The following is a 19,095-nucleotide window of genomic DNA, read 5'->3' on the forward strand; positions in this document are numbered from 1 at the left end:
GAGTATACAGTGTTTGTTGTTTTAGGCAAAATATAAGCTATAAAGATGGCACTTTTAAGAAACAAAGTAATCCAAGATGAATTAAGTGTGATAATAAAAACAAAAATCATTTCTGTGTTTGTTTTTTTTTTTTGTGGGGTTGTTTTTTAGGTTTACAGGAGAAAACTTCGGGTGAGTTTTTGTGAAGACACAGGTACTATTAAGGAAAAATCAGCAGGCTGGTGCAAAACTTCTGTCAAACCCATCTGCTGCTGAGCCTCAGTTTTCTTACCAAGGGAACAGGACTCGACCTTCCATGGCCATGTGGAAAGCAAAGGAGTGAGTGAACATGAACGTGCTCTGAGGATTAGAAGAAGTATTTCATGCAACTAAGAAGAGAGCAGTGACGAGGGAGAGGGACAGGTACAGGTGTGCGTTACAGGTGAGGCTGGGCACGAAATTCCTTCCCAACGGCTCTGCCACTGAGGGCACTGAGAGCACAGGAAGGGCTGCAGTGAGGAGCTGTCCTGAGGTGATGCCCGGGGCGGGGTGGGCTGCTGCACCTTGACAACTTAAGACTTCTCCATGGCACCTCGGTTTTGTTATTTTGGTCCTAAAATTAACGTGAAAAGTCAGAAACTTGCAAAAAAACAGCAGGACTCAATGGGATTTATTTGTTCAGATAGTCAAGACCAGCACTGCAATCACACGATCCTGATCACCTAGAAAGATCAGCCCCTTCTGTAAAGGCCAGGTACTAAGCATCTCAGGCTCCGTGGGCCGTGTGGACTGAGCACACATTACTCCACTCTGGTTCGTAACAACTGGCTGAAGTGTTTCTGAGGTTATGAAAACTGTAAGATGTTTCTTATGTATTCACATTCCTAACAATGAGATATGCGACAAAAACCATGAGGCTGTAGGGGACAACCTACACTAGTTCCATGAACTTCCCAGGAACACGAGAGATGAGGCCTATACATTAGATCTGCATGCAATCTGGAGTAAGAATCAGAATTGCCTTTTAAAGTTAAGTACCCCACAGAAGAATGTGTAGCTAACAGGAGGAAAGTGAGATATACTAAAGAATATTTCAAATAAAATAAGAAACAGGATCCCCCTCCCCATAAACATCACAGAAAACTGAAAATGGAGGAAGTATATATAAAATATTGCCACTGTTAAGTATCTACAGAAATAACAAAAAGAGAACATTCTGGTTTTTCCAGAACTGACTAGTCCTGACCATGTTAAGGGACTCTTGCTAGTATCGACTAAGCAGCAGAAGGACCTTTCAATCCATCTCTGCCTCTTCTAAATACGATACAGATTTCATCTGAATTTACTCTCAATTCAAGAAGCAAGATAACACATGCACTGAGGTAGTATCCTGAGTAGCATGTAGAATGCTGGAGCTTTTGTGAACTTGGGGACAGTAAATACGCCAGGACAGACTTGACTTCTGTGTTCAATAGCACTATTTCTGTGCTGCTACCCAGTAACTGTCAATTCTTGCCGAATCTGGAAGTATTTGTCTTTATGAAACGTTTCTCACACAAAACGAAAACCAGCTTGTCCCTCCCACTCCACCTCCCCCAAATGAGAACAATCTTGAAGGCAGGGACAGTACCCATCTCGTTTGCTGTCGATCTTAAACAAAGAGCAAAAGCCCACAAATGTGTTTTTCAGCAGGAACTCTGTTATTTCTTCCTATTTATGGAAATAGTTTGTTAACTGGAGGTGAGGATGAATTCCTAACAAGCTTTTCTAAAGAACAGCAGAGCTTCTACTGTGTGTTTCATTTAAACATGAAGATCAAGTATGACACGGATTTATATCAGTTACTGTACAGGAGCTAAACAAATCCATTCACAGGAACTCATTCCACAAAGGCGGGTACAATTCTGACATTTAAACAATCGCTTTATAATAATTTAAGTTTAAGCAGCACAATCCAGCTGTTTTGGGTAAGCGGTTCTATTTTACCTTTCCTGGGATGAAGCAACAGAGATTGGAATCCACATATTTCATGAAAGTCATGTTTAACAGTGAGAGCCTTGTTTCCACAGCAGCAAGGATGTCCGCGTGACGAGCTAACGAGTGGTTTCTTCTTTCTGACTCCCTCCTAGAATAAGAAAAAAAGCAAGCATGAAGGAAATACTGTGAACTAAATGGTAAGGAGTGAAAATGCCTTAATGGGATTTCTAACAGTTTAACATTTACCTGTTAATTTGATACCTATGATTGGGTCATAATTTAACTGTAACCATCAATGAATCGCTATGTCCAGAAATTCCTGCCAAGGACTAGTACTAACTAATCAATTACTGGGGGTGGGGGGTGGGGGGGGATCAGGTTTTTTTTTTCCTGTTTTTTGGCTGTATCAAGCCTAATGGCCATATGAATCAAAAAGAAAAGAGAAATGAAAGAATTACACAAGGACATGTGGATAAGGGACTGTATGTTTTTACCCATAAAATCAGCTCACTTAAACAAAAAATTTTTTTGAAGATTTATTTACTTTAGAGAGAGAAAGAGAGACAGAGAGTGGGGCTAGGGGCAGAGAGAGGGAGAGACAGTCTCAAGCAGACTCTGCACTGAGTGGGGAGCCTGATGTGTGACTGGATCTCATGACCCTGAGATCATGACCTGAGCCGAAACCGAGTCAGTGGCTTAACTGACTGAGCCACCCAGGCACCCCTAGCTCATTTAAACTCTTATAAAGTTTTATTGAGAAATAATTCACATGTAAAATTCACTTTTAATGTGTATAAATAACTTCGTTTTTTAGTACATACGGAGTTGTGCACCCACTACCACCATTTAATTTCTAAACATTTTCACAACCACGCAATGAAAGCCCATAACTATTATCAGTCACTCCCATTCCCCAGTGCTTGGCAACCACTAGTGTACTTTCTGTTTCTAGGGATCTGCCCCTTCTGGACACGGCAAGTAACTGGAGTCGTATGGTATGTGGCATTTCGTGTCCGTCTTCTTTCACAGAGCACAGCTCTCAAGGCTCATCCATGTTGGAGCATGTGTCAAGGACTCCATTCTACTGCCCACTGACATTCTGTCATATAGACATAGCAGTATTCTGATGATCCGATCATCAGGTGATGACTTCTGGGCTGTTTCCACTTTCTGGCTATTATGAATAATGATGCACAGAACACTCATGTCCAAGTTTTTTGTGTGGCTGTATTTCCACTTATTTTGCTATACACCTAGGAGTGAAATTGCTGGATCATTTGTTAATTTTACGTTTAGCCTTTTGAGGAACAAAGTGTTTTCTAAAGTGGCAGAACCACTATACAATCCCACCAGTAATTTATGATGGTTCCGATTTGCCCACATCTTTCCCAAGACGACTTCTTTACTCTGGCCACCCTAGTGGGTGTTCAGTGCTATCTCAGTGTTTTGATCTGCAACACCCCGGGGATCGTGGATATTGAGCACTCTGTATGTGCTTGCTGGCCTTCAGTTTCTCTTCTTTCGAGAAATGTCTTTGCCCACCCTTAAACCTGGTTCTGTGTCTTTTTATTGTTGAGTTCTAAGAGTTTCTCACACAATCTAGATCCAGGTCCCTCACTGGATATTGGAGCTGTAACTATTTTCTCCTCTTGTGTGTGGTGTCCCTTTGCCGTCTTGATGTCATCCTTGGTGGCACAGAAGTTTAAATTCTGAGGAAGTCTAGTCTGCCTACTCTTTTGTTACTCGTGCTTTTGGTGTCATAGCCAAGAAACCACTGCCTAATCCAAGTTCATGGAGGTCAGTACTGTTTCCACGTGAGGGTTTACAGTATAGCCCTGACGCTCACCTTTGATCTATATAGTCTACTTTGAGTTAATTTTTGTGGATGGAATGAGGAGGGAGCCCAACTTCATTCTTTCGCATACAGATACCCAGCTATCCCAGTGTCACTGGTGGAAAGCATCATTCTTTCCCCAGTGAGTTATTGGCATCCTGGTTGAAAATCAACTGACTAAATATGTAAGGATTTCTTGTCCACACTCTCCGTTCTATTCATCGGTCTACACGTCTGTCTTCATGTTCGCACCACGCTGGTTCGATTACAGCAGCTCTGCAGTAAGTTTTGATATTGGAAAGTGGTAGTACCCTATCAACTTTGTTGCTCTTTTTCAAGACTGTTTTGATTATTCTGAGTCTTTTGTATATCCACAGGCATCGTAGGGTGGGCCTGTCATTTTCCACAAAAACCACAGCTAGGGTTCTGACAGGGATTGCACTGAATGTGCACATCGACTTGGGGAGAACTGCCACTTTCAGAGCAAAAAGTCTTCCAATCCATGCCCATGAAATGTCTTTCCACTGAAGTCTCCTTAAATTTCTTTTACCAATGTTCTGTAGTTTTCAGCAGACAAATCTTCTTCTGTTATCGTCACTACTAAGCATCTTATTCTTTTTGATGGTACTATAAAAGGGATGGTCTTTTTTTTTTTAAGTAAGCTCTACGCCTAACATGGAGCTTGAACTCATGACCCCGAGATCAAGAATCACATGTTCTTGTGGCTGAGCCAGCCAGGCCCCCGCCCCCCCCTTTTGAGTGTAGCTGACGCACCATGCTATATTAGTTTCAGGTGTGCAACGCAGTCAGCATCTCTAGCTAATGCCCTGCTCACCCCAAGTGTAGCTGCCATCTGTCGCCACACAATGTGATTATACTACTACGGACTAGATTCCCTATGCTGTACTTTTCATCCCCGTGATTTCTTCACTCCATCCCTGGAAGCCTGCACCTCCTACTCCCCTTTACCCACCCTGCCCATCCCTGCACCCTGGAATTGCCCTAACCTGCTTTTGGATCATTTACTGTTAGTATATACAATTACACAACTCCTTTTTGTCTATTGATCTTGCATCCTGTATCCCTATGGAGCTTATTTATGAGCTCTAACAATTAGAGGACTCCTTGTGTATACAACCACATATATATGAGATCTTGTCATCTATGAAGAGAGAACACAAACTCTTCCTTTCCAATCTGGAAGCCTTTTATTTCCTTTTCTTGCCTAACTGCCCTGGCTAGAAACTCTGGTATAATATTGAATAGAAATGGTGAGAATGGGCGAACCATAGTCAAAATCACTTATTGTGATGTGGGTACCCTTCCCTCTAAAAAGCTGGAAACCATTTAATATGTACACTTACCCAAATCAAAAAACAAAACTCAAAACAATAGAGGTGCCCCATGTTGGCTATAGCCATTGCTTAAAAATAAAAAGAAAAAAAAACAACCAAGAAACAAAGAAAATTCCCATTGTAAATTATTGCCACCACTAGCCACAACATACCTTGGAAGTTGTGCTTTAACTTGTTTCTGACATAGATTGTGGTATCTCTCCACTTTTAGAAATCCCTGATTCAACATTCTCTGGCAGACCAAGTCCATTCTTTTACAAACCTACAGGGAAAAAGGAGAAGGAAGAGTTTTAATAGGTAAAACCCAAATAAATAACAGTTAACTTAGACTCCTGTTAGAGGAAAGTTCTGTGTCAGTACTGTTGCCCAGTTTGCTGTCTGAACCTCTACATCTGTACATATGGAATATGTCTATATATGTGAGGTGAACCCCTCATGCTTTATGACTCTTGCAGCATTACCTTAAGAAATTAATACTATGTGTAGGCAAGGAATACTTTACCTTTATTTTAGGTATTGGCTGAATGTTCTGAATGTACCCCACTACTGTGGTCAGAAAATGTAGTCCTGAAGATCAGTAAAACAATATATTCAAAAGGGTTTTAATGGTTTGAATAAAGAAAATTCTCCATTAGCTCAAAATGTGCATTCAAACTTAAGCTCAACCTCTCATAAAGTTTATATGATCTATAACCAGAATGAGAATTCTCTAGTCAGGGTTAACTACAGAGAGTTACTCTATACTAGACACTGTCATATCCTCCATAATATAAAATATTTTAACATATGTAGCAGAATCTCAACTATTTTGAATCTTTAAGGAATAGTATGTTTTTATACAGTAAGAGCACAGGATCATAAGTCAGAACACCTGAATTTGAACCTAACTTTTATACATTCTTAAGCAAGTCAGCTACCTGAAAGACTGAGTCAGCCTTCTGTATACTGTGGATAGTATCTAATTAATAGGGACACCATTAGGATTAAAAGAAACGACACACCCTAAAATCACTCTGATAAACCCTAAAGTGCTCTGTAAAAATTATGTTAAATAAATGGTTTAACTTAGTACTAACTGGAACACTTTGTTCCATAGGTGCTCTATTTCTGAGACATGCCAGCATCTTTTTTATCTTAATGAAACCCAGTGCACAAAATACGTTTGTTCTTTGATCCCTGAGAATTTTGCAGTGACTCAGAGGAATCAACTTGAATGTTAGTTCTCACTGTACAGGTGTGGATGTTGAAAGTGCAAGACATTGAGAAAACTCTAGATCAAGGCCAAGGTGATTAGGCGGTGGTTGTCATATGCTTCTATCTCTCATAGCACCCAAGCACAAACGTTTGACAAATACTTGCTGAAATTGAAATGTTGATGAAACTCTTGATATGTCTGCTTTCTCCTGAGAATACACAGACATAAATTCTGGCAAACTGGATTGAAGCTAACGAAGGTTGTAATACTCTAGTATTAAATACTATGTACTTCCGGGTGCCTGGGTGGCTCAGTTGGTTGAGCGGCTGCCTTCGGCTCAGGTCATGATCCTGCGAGTCCCAGGATCGAGTCCCGCATCGGGCTCCCTGCTCAGCGGGGAGTCTGCTTCTCCCTCTGACCCTCCCCCCTCTCATGTGCTCTCTCTCTCTCATTCTCGCTCTCTCAAATAAATAAATAAAATCTTTAAAAATAAATAAATAAATAAATAAATAAATACTATGTACTTCCTAAATCATACCTTGCCAAATGAAAGGTATTAAGGAAAACACTTCTTTTCCAGTTGAAAATAAATAAAAACATAGCAAACTTTAAGTAACGAAACTAAGAGTAATTCCTAATAAATGATATTTTAGAATTTGGTGGGATCTATTTTTAACTAAACCAAACCAGTTGTCAACATATGCTCAATGTCTATTAAAAAATAACAAAACCAATACATATCAACATCAATAATTTGTAAAGTTTATTTATGCTTTATAGTAATCACTACACCCATCGTGGGGTTCAAACCCATGACCCCAAAATCAAGGGTTAGAGTTGCACACTCCTCTGCCTGAGCCAGCCAGGTGCCCAAGCGCCTGGGTGGCTCAGTCGTTGAGCGTCTGCCTTCAGCTCAGGTCGTGATCCCGGAGTCCCGGGATCGAGCCCCGCATCCGGCTCCCTGCTCAGGCGGGAAGCCTGTTTCTCCCACTCCCACTCCCCCTGCTTGTGTTCCCTCTCTCGCTGTGTCTCTCTCTGTCAAATAAATAAATAAAATATTTTTAAAAAACCCAAAAACATAAATAACTTTTAAAGGAAAAATAACTCTTCTAAAAATACTTAAAAGTTACATTTTTGCAAATCTCTTTGATATGTAGTTTTATAGAACACAAATGGACGGCCATATCTGCTTCTGCATTCAGTCTACTTAAGTATTACCTTAGAAAGTTCTAGAAAACATAACACACAAGCACACATTTCATGAGCTGTCGGTGTGCTGACATCATCACATGTCACAGGGCTCCCGGAAAGCTCCACTATCCACTTGTGAAAGGCAGAAATAGCAACTTAGAACTATAATGGAAATACTTTAGATCTCACAGACTCCCTGAAAGGGTCTTGGGAACCACTCTGGGAGCCCTAGACTAAACTTGAAGAACCAGTGCCCCATTCCTAAATAAATACATTGTCCCGATACGGTACTGAAACTTTATGTGAGGGGGGAAAAAAACCACTTTATGTTATTGGGGGAAGGAGGAGAGCGTCTGTATGTGTGATGAGGGGGAATACAGCAGGCTCAATTCTCATCTTTCACAGCAGAAAGTCAACAGATAATATCAAAATAGTATCAGCCCAAAGACTTGAAAGCAGCACTTCTGGGGGATAAAAATTGAGGGCTATAAAAGCAATTTTTTTGGTTGTTGCCAGAACTATTTGAGGTGAAGCACCTTCTAACACAATCTGGTAGGAAACACGTCTTGTCATTGTGGACTCTGCAACCTCTTTGACAATTTCTGAGACAAAATAATAGAAATAATTTTTTAGCAGCAATAAATTTACTGAGAAAAAATTAAGGTCAAATGTTATCCTAAGTTTCCCGGGTACTGTCTAATTATTTTATTATTATACCAGCATTTTGCTGCACTGAATCTACTAACTACTAGGACGGAGATATCTTCTAATAATCCAGAAACTCGGCTCAGCGTCTGAGTGCTGACCAGTACTAGTGTGGGTGATCAGAATGCGAATAAATAAGCAGATAAGGTCAGCCAAGGAAGACTTCACATGATACAAGATTTGAATTAGTTTCGCAAAGAGGACAAGGACTACTAAGTTGGAGGTGTGGCCCGAGCAAAGGCAGAATCTGGAGTGAATAAACCATTGGCAAGCAAACTACTTCTGAGGGTAGATCAGATGTGCAGGCAAATCTGAGCGGAAAAAAATCTCCCGTATTTTGAGCAGGGAAATCAGATGGTAATGAGAAATAACTTTAAAAAGGCCACCCATTTTTTGAAAGATCTCGTATGGGGATAGTTGGTTATTTTCTTTAAGAAACTATATTGGGACTAAAGATCTGGTTCCAGAAATTTCACATGGGGATACCTGAAATCAATGTAGATGAACCCCCAAATGAACAAGTATAACATAAGAAAATAAAGGCTTAGGGCGCCTGGGTGGCTCAGTTGGTTAAGCGTTTGGCTCAGGTCATGATCCTGGAGTCCCTGGATCAAGTCCCGCATCAGGCTCCCGGCTCTGCAGGGAGTCTGCTTCTCCCTCTGACCCTCCCCCCTCTCATGTGCTCTCTCTTTCTCTCTCTCTCAAATAAATAAAATCTTTAAAAAAAAAAAAAAGAAAATAAAGGCTTACAGAGTCTCAACTGACATTATTGTTAAAAGCTGGTAAAAAGAGAAAACAGAAGGTCACAAAGGCAGACAAATGAGACTAGCACCACAAAAGCTGAAGTCAAAAATATTTTAAGCATTAATCAATATTGTAAGAAAAGGAGCATTTAATTTGGTATTCTTTCTTTCCTGGATGTTCAGTGAATTGACCAATAGATCACATATCTTTGTTGAGAATTCAAAAAGAAGCAAAGTGACCCCTGAAATCAGAAGTAGTTGACCCCTGAACAGCACAAATTTGAACTGCACCGGTCCACTTATAACATGGATTTTTTTGGGTGCCTGGGTGGCTCAGTTGGTTAAGCGACTGCCTTCAGCTCAGGTCATGATCCTGGAGTCCCGGGATCGAGTCCCACATCGGGCTCCCTGCTTGGCGGGGAGTCTGCTTCTCCCTCTGACCCTCTTCCCTCTCATGCTCTCTATCTCTCATTCTCTGTCTCTCAAATAAATAAATTAAAATCTTTAAAAAAAATTTAAAAAATGGATTTTTTTTTCTTATACACACAGTCCAATTCTGTAAACGTATCTTCTCATGATTCTTTTCTCCAGCTTCAAGAACACAGCTTAACACATAGAACATACAAAATATGTTAATCGACTATTTACATTATTGATAAGGCTCTGGTCAATAGTAGGGTGTTAGTAGTTGAGTTTTTAGGTAGTCAGAAGTTGTATGTGGATTTTCAAATGCATAGGGGTTGGTGCTCCTAACCCCTGCGTTGTTCAAAGGTCAACTGTTGGGATGCCTGGGTGACTCAGTCGGTTAAGCGTCTGCCTTCGGCTCAGGTCATGATCCCGGGGTCCTGGGATCAAGTCCCGTGTCAGGCTCCCTCAGGGAGCCTGCTTCTCCCTCTGCTTGTGCTTTCTCTCTCTCACTCTGACAAATAAATAAAATCTTTAAAAAACAAAACAGAAAACAAAGGTCAACTGTACACTAATTTTCCCTACAGTAGGCAGTTTAATGATAGCTGCTGATGATGTATGCTAACTTGCAATGCAAACTTATCTCACTTAAAATGTAGCTTTACGGACACCTGGGTGGCTCAGTCGTTAAGCGTCTGCCTTCGGCTCAGGTCATAACCCCAGGGTCCTGGGATCAAGCCCCGCATCGGGCTCCCTGCTCGGCGGGAGGCCTGCTTGTCCCCCTCTCCCACTCCCCTTGCTTGTGTTTCCTCTCTTGCTATCTCTCCTTCTGTCAAATAAATAAATAAAATCTTAAAAAATAAAATAAAATGTAGCTTTATATCTATGGGTATTTTAAGAATTTCCCAAAGCTGGGGCGCCTGGGTGGTTCAGTCATTAAGCATCTGCCTTTGGCTCAGGTCGTGATCCCAGGGTCCTGGGATCGAGCCCCACATCGGGCTCCCTGCTCGGTGGGAAGACTGCTTCTCCCTCTCTCACTTCCCCTGCTTGTGTTCCTTCTCTCGCTGTGTCTCTGTCAAATAAATAAATAAAATCTAAAAAAAAAAAGAATTTCCCAAAGCTGACGGGAAGAAATTTTAGTTTCCTGGTTATTAAAATACAACAAAAATCCTAGCAATTTGGTCATTCATCCACGAGAGTAAAATAGAATTCTGGAGTCTAATATACAATGATGATGACTATGTCAAAAACTATCATTGCATTCAGAGATCAGCAAAAATAGACACTTACCAACATACCAGGGAGCTCATGGAATACGTCGGTCTGCAGCAGAGACATTTAGTTTGGGTCCTCTGTTACTGCCACTCTAGTTAGGACACGTGGTTTTCTTTGTTAATTACTTGAAGAGTTAAAATGCCATGTTTATCCTTTTCCATCACTTTCTAACGTTAGTAATGAACATTTTTCTTTGCTTTGTTTAGGCATCTTTTTTGATTTCTTGTGCCCCTATGGTCCTTCTTAACAATGCAAGACACATATGCCATAAATCTGTGAAGCCTGCAATTTTCCCGTGAAACCTAATCTTAGTAACAAATCTCAGTTGATTCTAAGATACATATTTTTTCATATTTTAACATTTGACATCGGAATGGTCTTACAATTATAACTGGCACCATTTCTTTTTCAGATGGCTTAGATGCTGTGAAATATGAAAGGGTGGACTTCTTTGATTTTGTTTTATTTTTTATTTTTTATTTTTTTTTAAAGATTTTATTTATTTATTTGAGAGAGAGAGAGAGAGACAGAGAGCACGAGAGGGAAGAGGGTCAGAGGGAGAAGCAGACTCCCCGCTGAGCAGGGAGCCCGATGCGGGACCCGATCCCGGGACTCCAGGATCATGACCTGAGCCGAAGGCAGTCGCCCAACCAACTGAGCCACCCAGGCGCCCTGATTTTGTTTAATAAAAGCTCTTCTGGGAAAAAAAAAAGCACTGCTAGAATAATACACATACAAGTTGATCAAGATGCATTCTGATTTCAAAAATGTTAAAACATGAAATTATATCTTAGAATTGAGGAAATACTGTAATGAAACCAGATTTTTCATGTACTTATTTAGTGCTCTACAGTTCTCAAACGAATTGAATACTTGATGCTTTTCTCCAATTAATCCGGAAGTTATTATTAACAATTAGGCTGCTTATCAATAACCCCCAAACTGGTAGGAACTTAAGACACTGGAACCTTTCTTTCTTTTTACAGAGAGAGAACATGGAGGCCTTAAGAAATTATGTAATTTGTACAAAGTCAATCAAACTCTTTAGTGGCAAAAGTGAAATTAAGAATTTAGGCTTCTAATTAGTATCTTTTTACAGTTAGTGATCTGCAGCTCTACAGAGTGAAACACTTATTCTAACTATTCTCAACTGGTCACAGTCTTGACTAATACCCATTGCTACAGAATACTGCTGGCGCGAGTCTCAAGTAGGACTTCTTGAGGCAATACGAGATCTTAAGGACATTAGTGGGTGTTCTCACCACACTGCTAAAGTTTAGAGAAATGGCGCTAGACCAAAATCTTTCTAGAATTCTTTCAAAGTTCAAAAACCAGAAGTCAACCATGAGGAAACAATGAGACAAATCTGCATTGTAGGGCGCCTGGGTGGCTCAGTTGGTTAAGCGACTGCCTTCGGCTCAGGTCATGATCCTGGAGTCCCAGGATCGAGTCCTGCATCGGGCTCCCTGCTCAGCGGTGAGTCGGCTTCTCCCTTGGACCCTCCCCCCTCTCATGCTCTATCTCATTCTCTCTCTCAAATAAATAAATAAAATCTTTAAAAAAAAATCTGCATTGTAGAACATTTTATAAGCCATCTGCCCTGATTCTTCAAAAAGCCAACTGCATTAAAGAATGAAAAAAGTAGGGAGAATGTTCTGGATTAAAGAGACAAATGTTTTACTAGATTCAAAAGCTTTATCCCCCACCAAAAAAAAGCTATAAAGACATCTTGGGGATAACTGAGAAATCAGAATATAAAACACAATGTTAAATCCCTGGGGAGTGATAACACTGATTATATAAAGGATAAAATGTCATTATATTTGCATTTTACTTTCAAATGGCTTAATGAAATAATCTGTGTGGAGGACATACAACACACACATTTAGAGAGGGAAAGAATGAGCACACAAGTGAAAGAGATAATGCAGATGTGGCAAAAAGTTAATGATGGGTGATAGAATCACTTAAAAAATTCTGTCTACGCGGTGTGGATTGTCTAATACATAATACCATATACAGAGAGACACAGAGTTAATTATCTGCAGGTAGAATTACAACAAATTTTAAGACTCTGGACTATAGGAAACAAACAGGGTTGCTGGAGGGGCGCTGGGTGGGGGGATGGGGTAACTGGTGATGGGCATTAAGGAGGGCACTTGATGTAATGAGCACTGGGTGTTACATGCAAACTGATGAATCACTAAATTCTACCCCTGAAACTAATAATACAGTGTATGTTAGCTAAATTGAATTTAAATAAAAAATTAAAAAAGAAGAAGAATTACAACAAATTTTAAATTCTCTGGGTATCCCCCCTACATGTTCACTTGGAAAGAAAATATAAATTTATTTTATTTTTAAAGATTTTTATTTGAGAGACAGCGAGAGTAAGAGAGATCACAGAGCGAGAGGGAGAAGCAGACCCGCAACTGAGCGGAGAGCCCAATGCAGGGCTTGATCCCAGGACCCCAAGATCATGACTTGAGCTGAAGGCAGACACTTAACTGACTCAGCCACCCAGGTGCCCCTAAAAATGTATTTAAATATTAGCCTGAGCAAAACAATTAGGAAGAAAAGCCTGTTCCCAGGATTTCTATAATACCGCCTAGAAGCCAAACAGAACAGCTTTTCTGATTATTCTGGTTTTGATGATCTGTACCATCATTCTCCTCATTAATATGGGAACGGAGTGTTGCTTACAATGCTGCCTGACGCACTAATGGAAACGGCTACTCTTACTAATCACATACGAGCTTCACGTTCACCTTATCGATTTTCATCCTTATTACGAGGATTTTTCTAGTCACCCAAGCTTCTTAAAATGGTCTTAAATTTAAAAAATTCTACTCTCCTCTGTTGGAGGTAAATATGAAGCAGCACATCTTCTAGCACTACCACAGTGTATACAGAAAACACATTTATTTCACAATGACATTTATTTTCTATCCTTTACTTGGAGTAGCGCAGTTTTTTGTTTTGTTTTGTTTAAAGATTTTATTTATTTATTTGACAGAGAGACAGCGAGAGAGGGAACACAAGCAGGGGGAGTCGGAGAGGGAGAAGCAGGCTTCCCGTGGAGCAGGGAGCCCGATGCAGGGCTTGATCCCAGGACCCTGAGATCACGACCTGAGCCAAAGGCAGATGCTTAACGACTGAGCCACCCAGGCGCCCCTAGTGCAGTGTTTTTAAGAACTACTTCATTTATTCAACAAACACTGAGTACTCATATTGAATCACAGACTACAGAAGGCCATCGTGATTTCTGATGAAAGGGTACGTACGAGGAGCCTAAATTCAGTGCCCAACCGGCCCCTACAAAGACAATTGCAATAGAATCTCTAAGTACAACCATGCTGCGTTGGGAACTCAGAAGTACTACTGAGTGAGGTTCAGAAAAGAGGCACAGAGGCTGTACTGAGGTACTGACACTTAAGGTGTATCCTGAAGGAACAGATACTCTCTAGGAGGGGGGAATGAAGGAGAGGCTGCAGGCAGAAGCAGCACCTGCTGCGAGAGGCCTAGCATGTTTGGGAAACTCAACAGCCTGATGATGCCTGTTTCAATCTGAGCTTAAGTCCAAGATGTTAGAAGTAAGTGGTTGGGAGAAACCTCGATCAAGGGTTATCTTTGGCTCCTAAACATCCTGAGACTGGATCCTACGCATGGGCCATCCTTGGAAGCTAGGACCCTCCCATACCGTCTGAATCTGCCCTGCTCTGCTGACCAGGTTGTTCAGGTGCCCCTGGTCTGTTAGGAAATGATGATGATGTTAAGAGGTGGAAGTTGTTTCTTAACATTCTTACTTGCTCCCCCCAGCAAAAGGTGTCAACCCCGTAGGTTCTCAAAACAGTTTCTTAAACCTGGCCAGTCTGAGAAATAAAAAAATGTGAAACAAGGGGGGAGTCTGAGCACTAATCCAGGACATCTGACACTTCAGACAATCACCTCATAGCTGTAATTAGTTACCCTGCTCCAGTCACTTCACTACATTGTACACGTCATTTCTTTTCTGCTGGGAATGTTCTCTCACCTTTACTAAGGATAAACTGGATAAAACACTCATTCTCTTGAGGAAGCCTCTCTGATTAAGTCTCCCGATTAACCTCAACAGTCTTGTATTTCTTATCTTTGCATTTGTTACCCTGGTGCTTTCTAAGTGTGCTCAAGGAAGATGTGTCCATTCTGTCTTCATGACACTCTGGGCAGGGTTACTGGTTGAACCCCTTCACGTTAGGACTAGAATCTGCAGGAAAAATGAACTGTCCCCTAAATATTAGAATCTCCAACCTGTACTTAAGTACCTGTTAATAAAAATAACCCAATGATGAGATGGTGGGGAAAAACCACAAATCATCAATGCATAGAATATATTCTCCATAACGCCGCCACAAAGAGCCATGGTTTGTAAAGTGTGGTCTAGGGACCCCTGGGATTCCCAAGATCCTTTTGAGAGTCTGTGAGGCCAAACTATTTTCATAATACTAAGACGGTATTTGCCATTTTTACTCTCATTCTTCCATAACATACAGTGGACTTTTCCAGTGGCCACATGACACATGGTAACATTATTTTTCTGACCACTAACGAAGTATGTACTGTCTCTTCCTGTGTCTTCTAGAATTTTCTAAGGTAAGCTCTTAGGGTCCTCAATAACTTTTAAGAGTATAAAGATGTCCCGAGGTTAAAAAAAAATTTGAGAACTACTGGCATAGAGCAAGAGATATTAGGAAAAGCGCTTGCCTATAAAAAAAAGAGTAATGGTTTCTCATTTTCCTTCGTATTTCCTACCAATCAACGTTCTCTATAAAATTTTCAAACATATTTGAACAAAAGATGAAAAAGGAACTATAAATGGGTAAGAGATTTAACTAGCTAGAGTGCTCTAAAGAAATAACTCGGGATGAAAGTATGGATGTATTTTGTTACCTACCAGAAAATTTCATTCCAGATAATGAGCAAGACTTCTGAATTTAACCTTCAGTCATATTTATGTCCTGAACCACCGGAGCTCCCCACTCAAACCATACAGGAAAAAATTTGATAGGATCCCTCTGAAACAGCTTTTTTAAAAAGCCTTCCATACTCATTTTTCAGTGAGTGAGAACACTATGCTCACAAGTCAAAATCAAAGGCTCAAACTTGGCTTAGATACACGCCCGAACTGGGGGTAGGACCTCACTTCTTAACCTTTGCCACTTGTTTCAAAAATTCTCACCCCATCAAGAGGGCCTGGGTGACAGTCTAATGCTGCATCAGCACAAATCTGTCTGACTTACTGAAAAAACAACTCAAAGTACAAGTTTTGTCACTTCAAAAGCTGTGTTCCACCAAATAATTTTAAATACATTGGAAGAGTTAAATATTTAAAGAACTATTTCTGTGTAACCAGGATCTCTAGGCTCTGGGTACATTTTTGGAGCAACAGTCAATGGCAGGAAAAACAAACAAACAAACCAACAATTCAATAAGGCATTTGGACAATCCCTTGGTAAGAACTAGACTGGAGAGTCAAATTTCAATTATTCATGGCAACAGGAAGCAAAGACTATCATCAACTAAACTGCACAAAGAACTGAAAAATGTTATTTTAGCAATTTCAACCGAGAGAAAATCTTTTAAAGAAAATACAAAGTAATGAGTACATGGCTTGTGTGCCTGTCCTCTAATTTAGGTGCTAACCACAGTTACAACTGAGGTCCTAATAAGGCAAGTAAAGTGGGAAGAAAGAAAAAACCCAAACATCTAAACAATACATAAACTAGTTCATCAACCACTGAGTAGTTGACATTTAGCTTTATGGAAACTAATTCTATTCTTAATTAATATCATTCTCTTCCAAGCATATCCACCCTTAATTCCACTAAAAAAAAAAAAAAAACAACTTAAAATGAAGGGAGTTATCTAATGTGTACTCTAGATAGCAGCATACATACTAAAGTTCCTTGATTTTTTGGCAAATAGCCCATTAGGTATAAGTAAAGCACCTACCAGGCCCTGTTTCTACCCTGCCAATTTCATTAAAAGACCACAATTAAATTAATGCTGACATCTAGTGGCAAGAAAGAACATCTTCTTTTATAATGCTACCGGAATTGAATTGTACCTTACAACACCGAGCCAATCAATCTGAAACCAGACACTTCCAAATGCCCACAAAAGATTAACCACCTAATCTAAGAATTATCTATTAACCTTAAGTAAACAAAAGAATAAGAAAATAGTTCATTACTAAACCAGAGGGAGAAGACCCATCTTTGAGACAAAATTGACTGAAGAATCTTTTGGGGGGCAGGGGGGAAGAGGGTGGTGGCGCAGGGGATGGTAAGGAGCTCCTTATGAAAAATCTTTGTTTGAAACTACAAATCTGTACCCTTAAAAGGCTAGAGGACTGCTTTAAAATTGAGAATGCAACTGAATATTTCACTTGAAAGAGATGTCCTTTATTAATAAACTGTGGGATGTCCTAAGAAGCTAGTTTTCCCCCTCAAAAAATGTTTCTAATTTTAAAAAAAGTACACGACTGACAAATGAACAAAAAACCAGTTTTCCCCAACACCGACAAACCCAAACTGTGAATATTCCAAGCTTTACAAAGCCACTGTCTGGCTGAGAGGCTCAATTCAATCAAATGTTATGCCCAACTGTGTACAGCATGAATCTTGATCAAACACCATCCTTTACAAAAATCGGAAGGAATATTTAAGATTCTATATGGAATTCTAGGATGACATGTTTGGGGAATTCAGGGACAATCAATTTTGAAATATGACTTTTCAACTGAGGAATCTTCCATTCTGCAGGCTGGCGTGGTAGACCTGCTGGGCTGACTAGGAAAAAAACCTGGTCATCAGTTTGAATCAAAATTAATAAACTTTCTTTAAAAAGTATGATCTCCTTTCCAAAACGTAATCAGAATCAAATTTAAACCGGAGGTGTAAACCTAAAATGTGGCACAGGAATGAGAAAATGCTGTACACACTACATTCAGAAATATGTCTTTGTCCTCTTATAAACAATCCCAAGCACAGATTCAGCTCCTACACACAGTCGGCTTGCAATCACTTCAAAATGTCCACCTCCTTCAATTTCCTTCCCACTTAAAGATAAATCCCCCGACAGGAAGCAAAAGATCTTACTGAACTAAGACATTCATCAAACCTTCAGTCCACGCTGTGGAGCGAGGTAAATTCCTCCTTTCTATAAATCACTGAACTACTGTGATTTGAAGCTGGCGGGTGGGCGTTAAGTCACTAGTTAGAAAATGAACTGCAAGAGAAACCAACCCTGTCCAGGGGCGAGGTGCTCCCCGAGGGTGGGAAGTGTCGGGGCGAGGCCAAGCCGGACGCGCTCTCGGTGGGCTCTACTTTACTGGTCACCTGGGGAGCTGGGGCCACCAAATGGCGTTCACGCCCCTCGGAGCCCCCACCGGGTTTGGGGAGGCCTCCCCAACCCTACTTCATCTTCTCCAACCGGGAAACCTGGGTCGGGGGTTGGGGGGGAAGGGGGGGGGACACAGTGCGTGATTCCTGCGGACCGACCAAACCTGGCTGGACCCGGCTGGGGGCTGGACGCTGCTGCACAAAAGGCGGCTACCGGAGCCGCGGGGCCGGCGCTCAGGCCGGGCGGCGCTGGGACGCCCAACTCCCGCCGCCGCCCCGCTTCCGGGCCGGGGCAGCGAGACCCTAGCCCCGCGGCAGGAAGGGGGGACGACCCCGCCGCCCGGCGCCGGGACTCCGCGTCCTGGAGCCGGCTGCGGCTCCCTCCCCGGGGGACGCGCTCCCCTCTCCGCCCCTCCCCAGACCTCGGCCGGCGGAGGGGGCGGCGGGGGTCCCGCGGGGGCCTCACCAGGCGGAGCTGGCTAATTTCGTCGTAGGACATAAAGCTGAGGATGTTCTCGATGGCTACGATGGGCAGCGCCACCAGCGTGTTGTTTTGAGGCAGCTGGTCGGGAGCCAGCGCCGGGGCTGGGGGCGCCTGAGAGCCCGGCTGCGGGGCCGGGGGCGGGGGCGGGGGGGGCAGTCGCTGGGCAGAGCCGACGGCCGAAGAGGGGCCGCCGTCGCCGTGGCCGCCGCCTCCTTCCTCAGCCATCCGCTCCTCCGACGCCGCCGCCATCTTGGGGGTTTGATTCCTTCCCCCCACTGCAAGGGGACCAGGGGCGCTTCCGGTGCGTCACTTCCGCCTTGGGCCGTGGGGGCGGGACCTCGGAGGGGCGGAGCCTGCGCGGTGGCCGGCGGCAGGGGCCGCTTGAGGTGCCGGTGAGGCCGGGGGGGTATTCATCCCGGGGGGTATTCATCCCGGGGAGGAGACCTTTGGAGGCCCTCTGACCCGAGCCCGGCAGGGACCGGAGGGCGAGGGAACCTTGTCCGTTAGAGGGCTGTCCGCCGGCGCGGTTTTCTTGGCGCTCCTCCTGACGCGGGGCGGGGAGAGTAGTGT

The 19,095-nt window shown here is 42.2% G+C and overlaps 1 protein-coding gene across 2 annotated transcripts in view; it reads right to left on the reverse strand.

The window, feature by feature from the left end:
• Window positions 1-18,816, reverse strand: part of FBXO28 (F-box protein 28) — a 30,180-nt gene extending 11,364 nt beyond the window's left edge. The window contains exons 1-3 of one of the 2 annotated variants that reach the window (XR_003523055.2): window positions 18,508-18,816; window positions 5,298-5,407; window positions 1,966-2,104 (exon numbers count right to left, since the gene is read on the reverse strand). Coding sequence is in view for 1 of the 2 variants with exons in the window: in XM_027611441.2 (XP_027467242.1) it covers window positions 1,966-2,104; window positions 5,298-5,407; window positions 18,508-18,774 (516 nt within the window). In the remaining variant the exon portion in view is untranslated. The remainder of the gene's footprint in view (window positions 1-1,965; window positions 2,105-5,297; window positions 5,408-18,507) is intronic. The other variant, XM_027611441.2, reaches the window with a different exon arrangement.
• Window positions 18,817-19,095: the final 279 nt, after the last annotated feature.

Source organism: Zalophus californianus, chromosome 10, assembly GCF_009762305.2.
Source record: "Zalophus californianus isolate mZalCal1 chromosome 10, mZalCal1.pri.v2, whole genome shotgun sequence".
Taxonomy (NCBI): Eukaryota; Metazoa; Chordata; class Mammalia; order Carnivora; family Otariidae; genus Zalophus; species Zalophus californianus.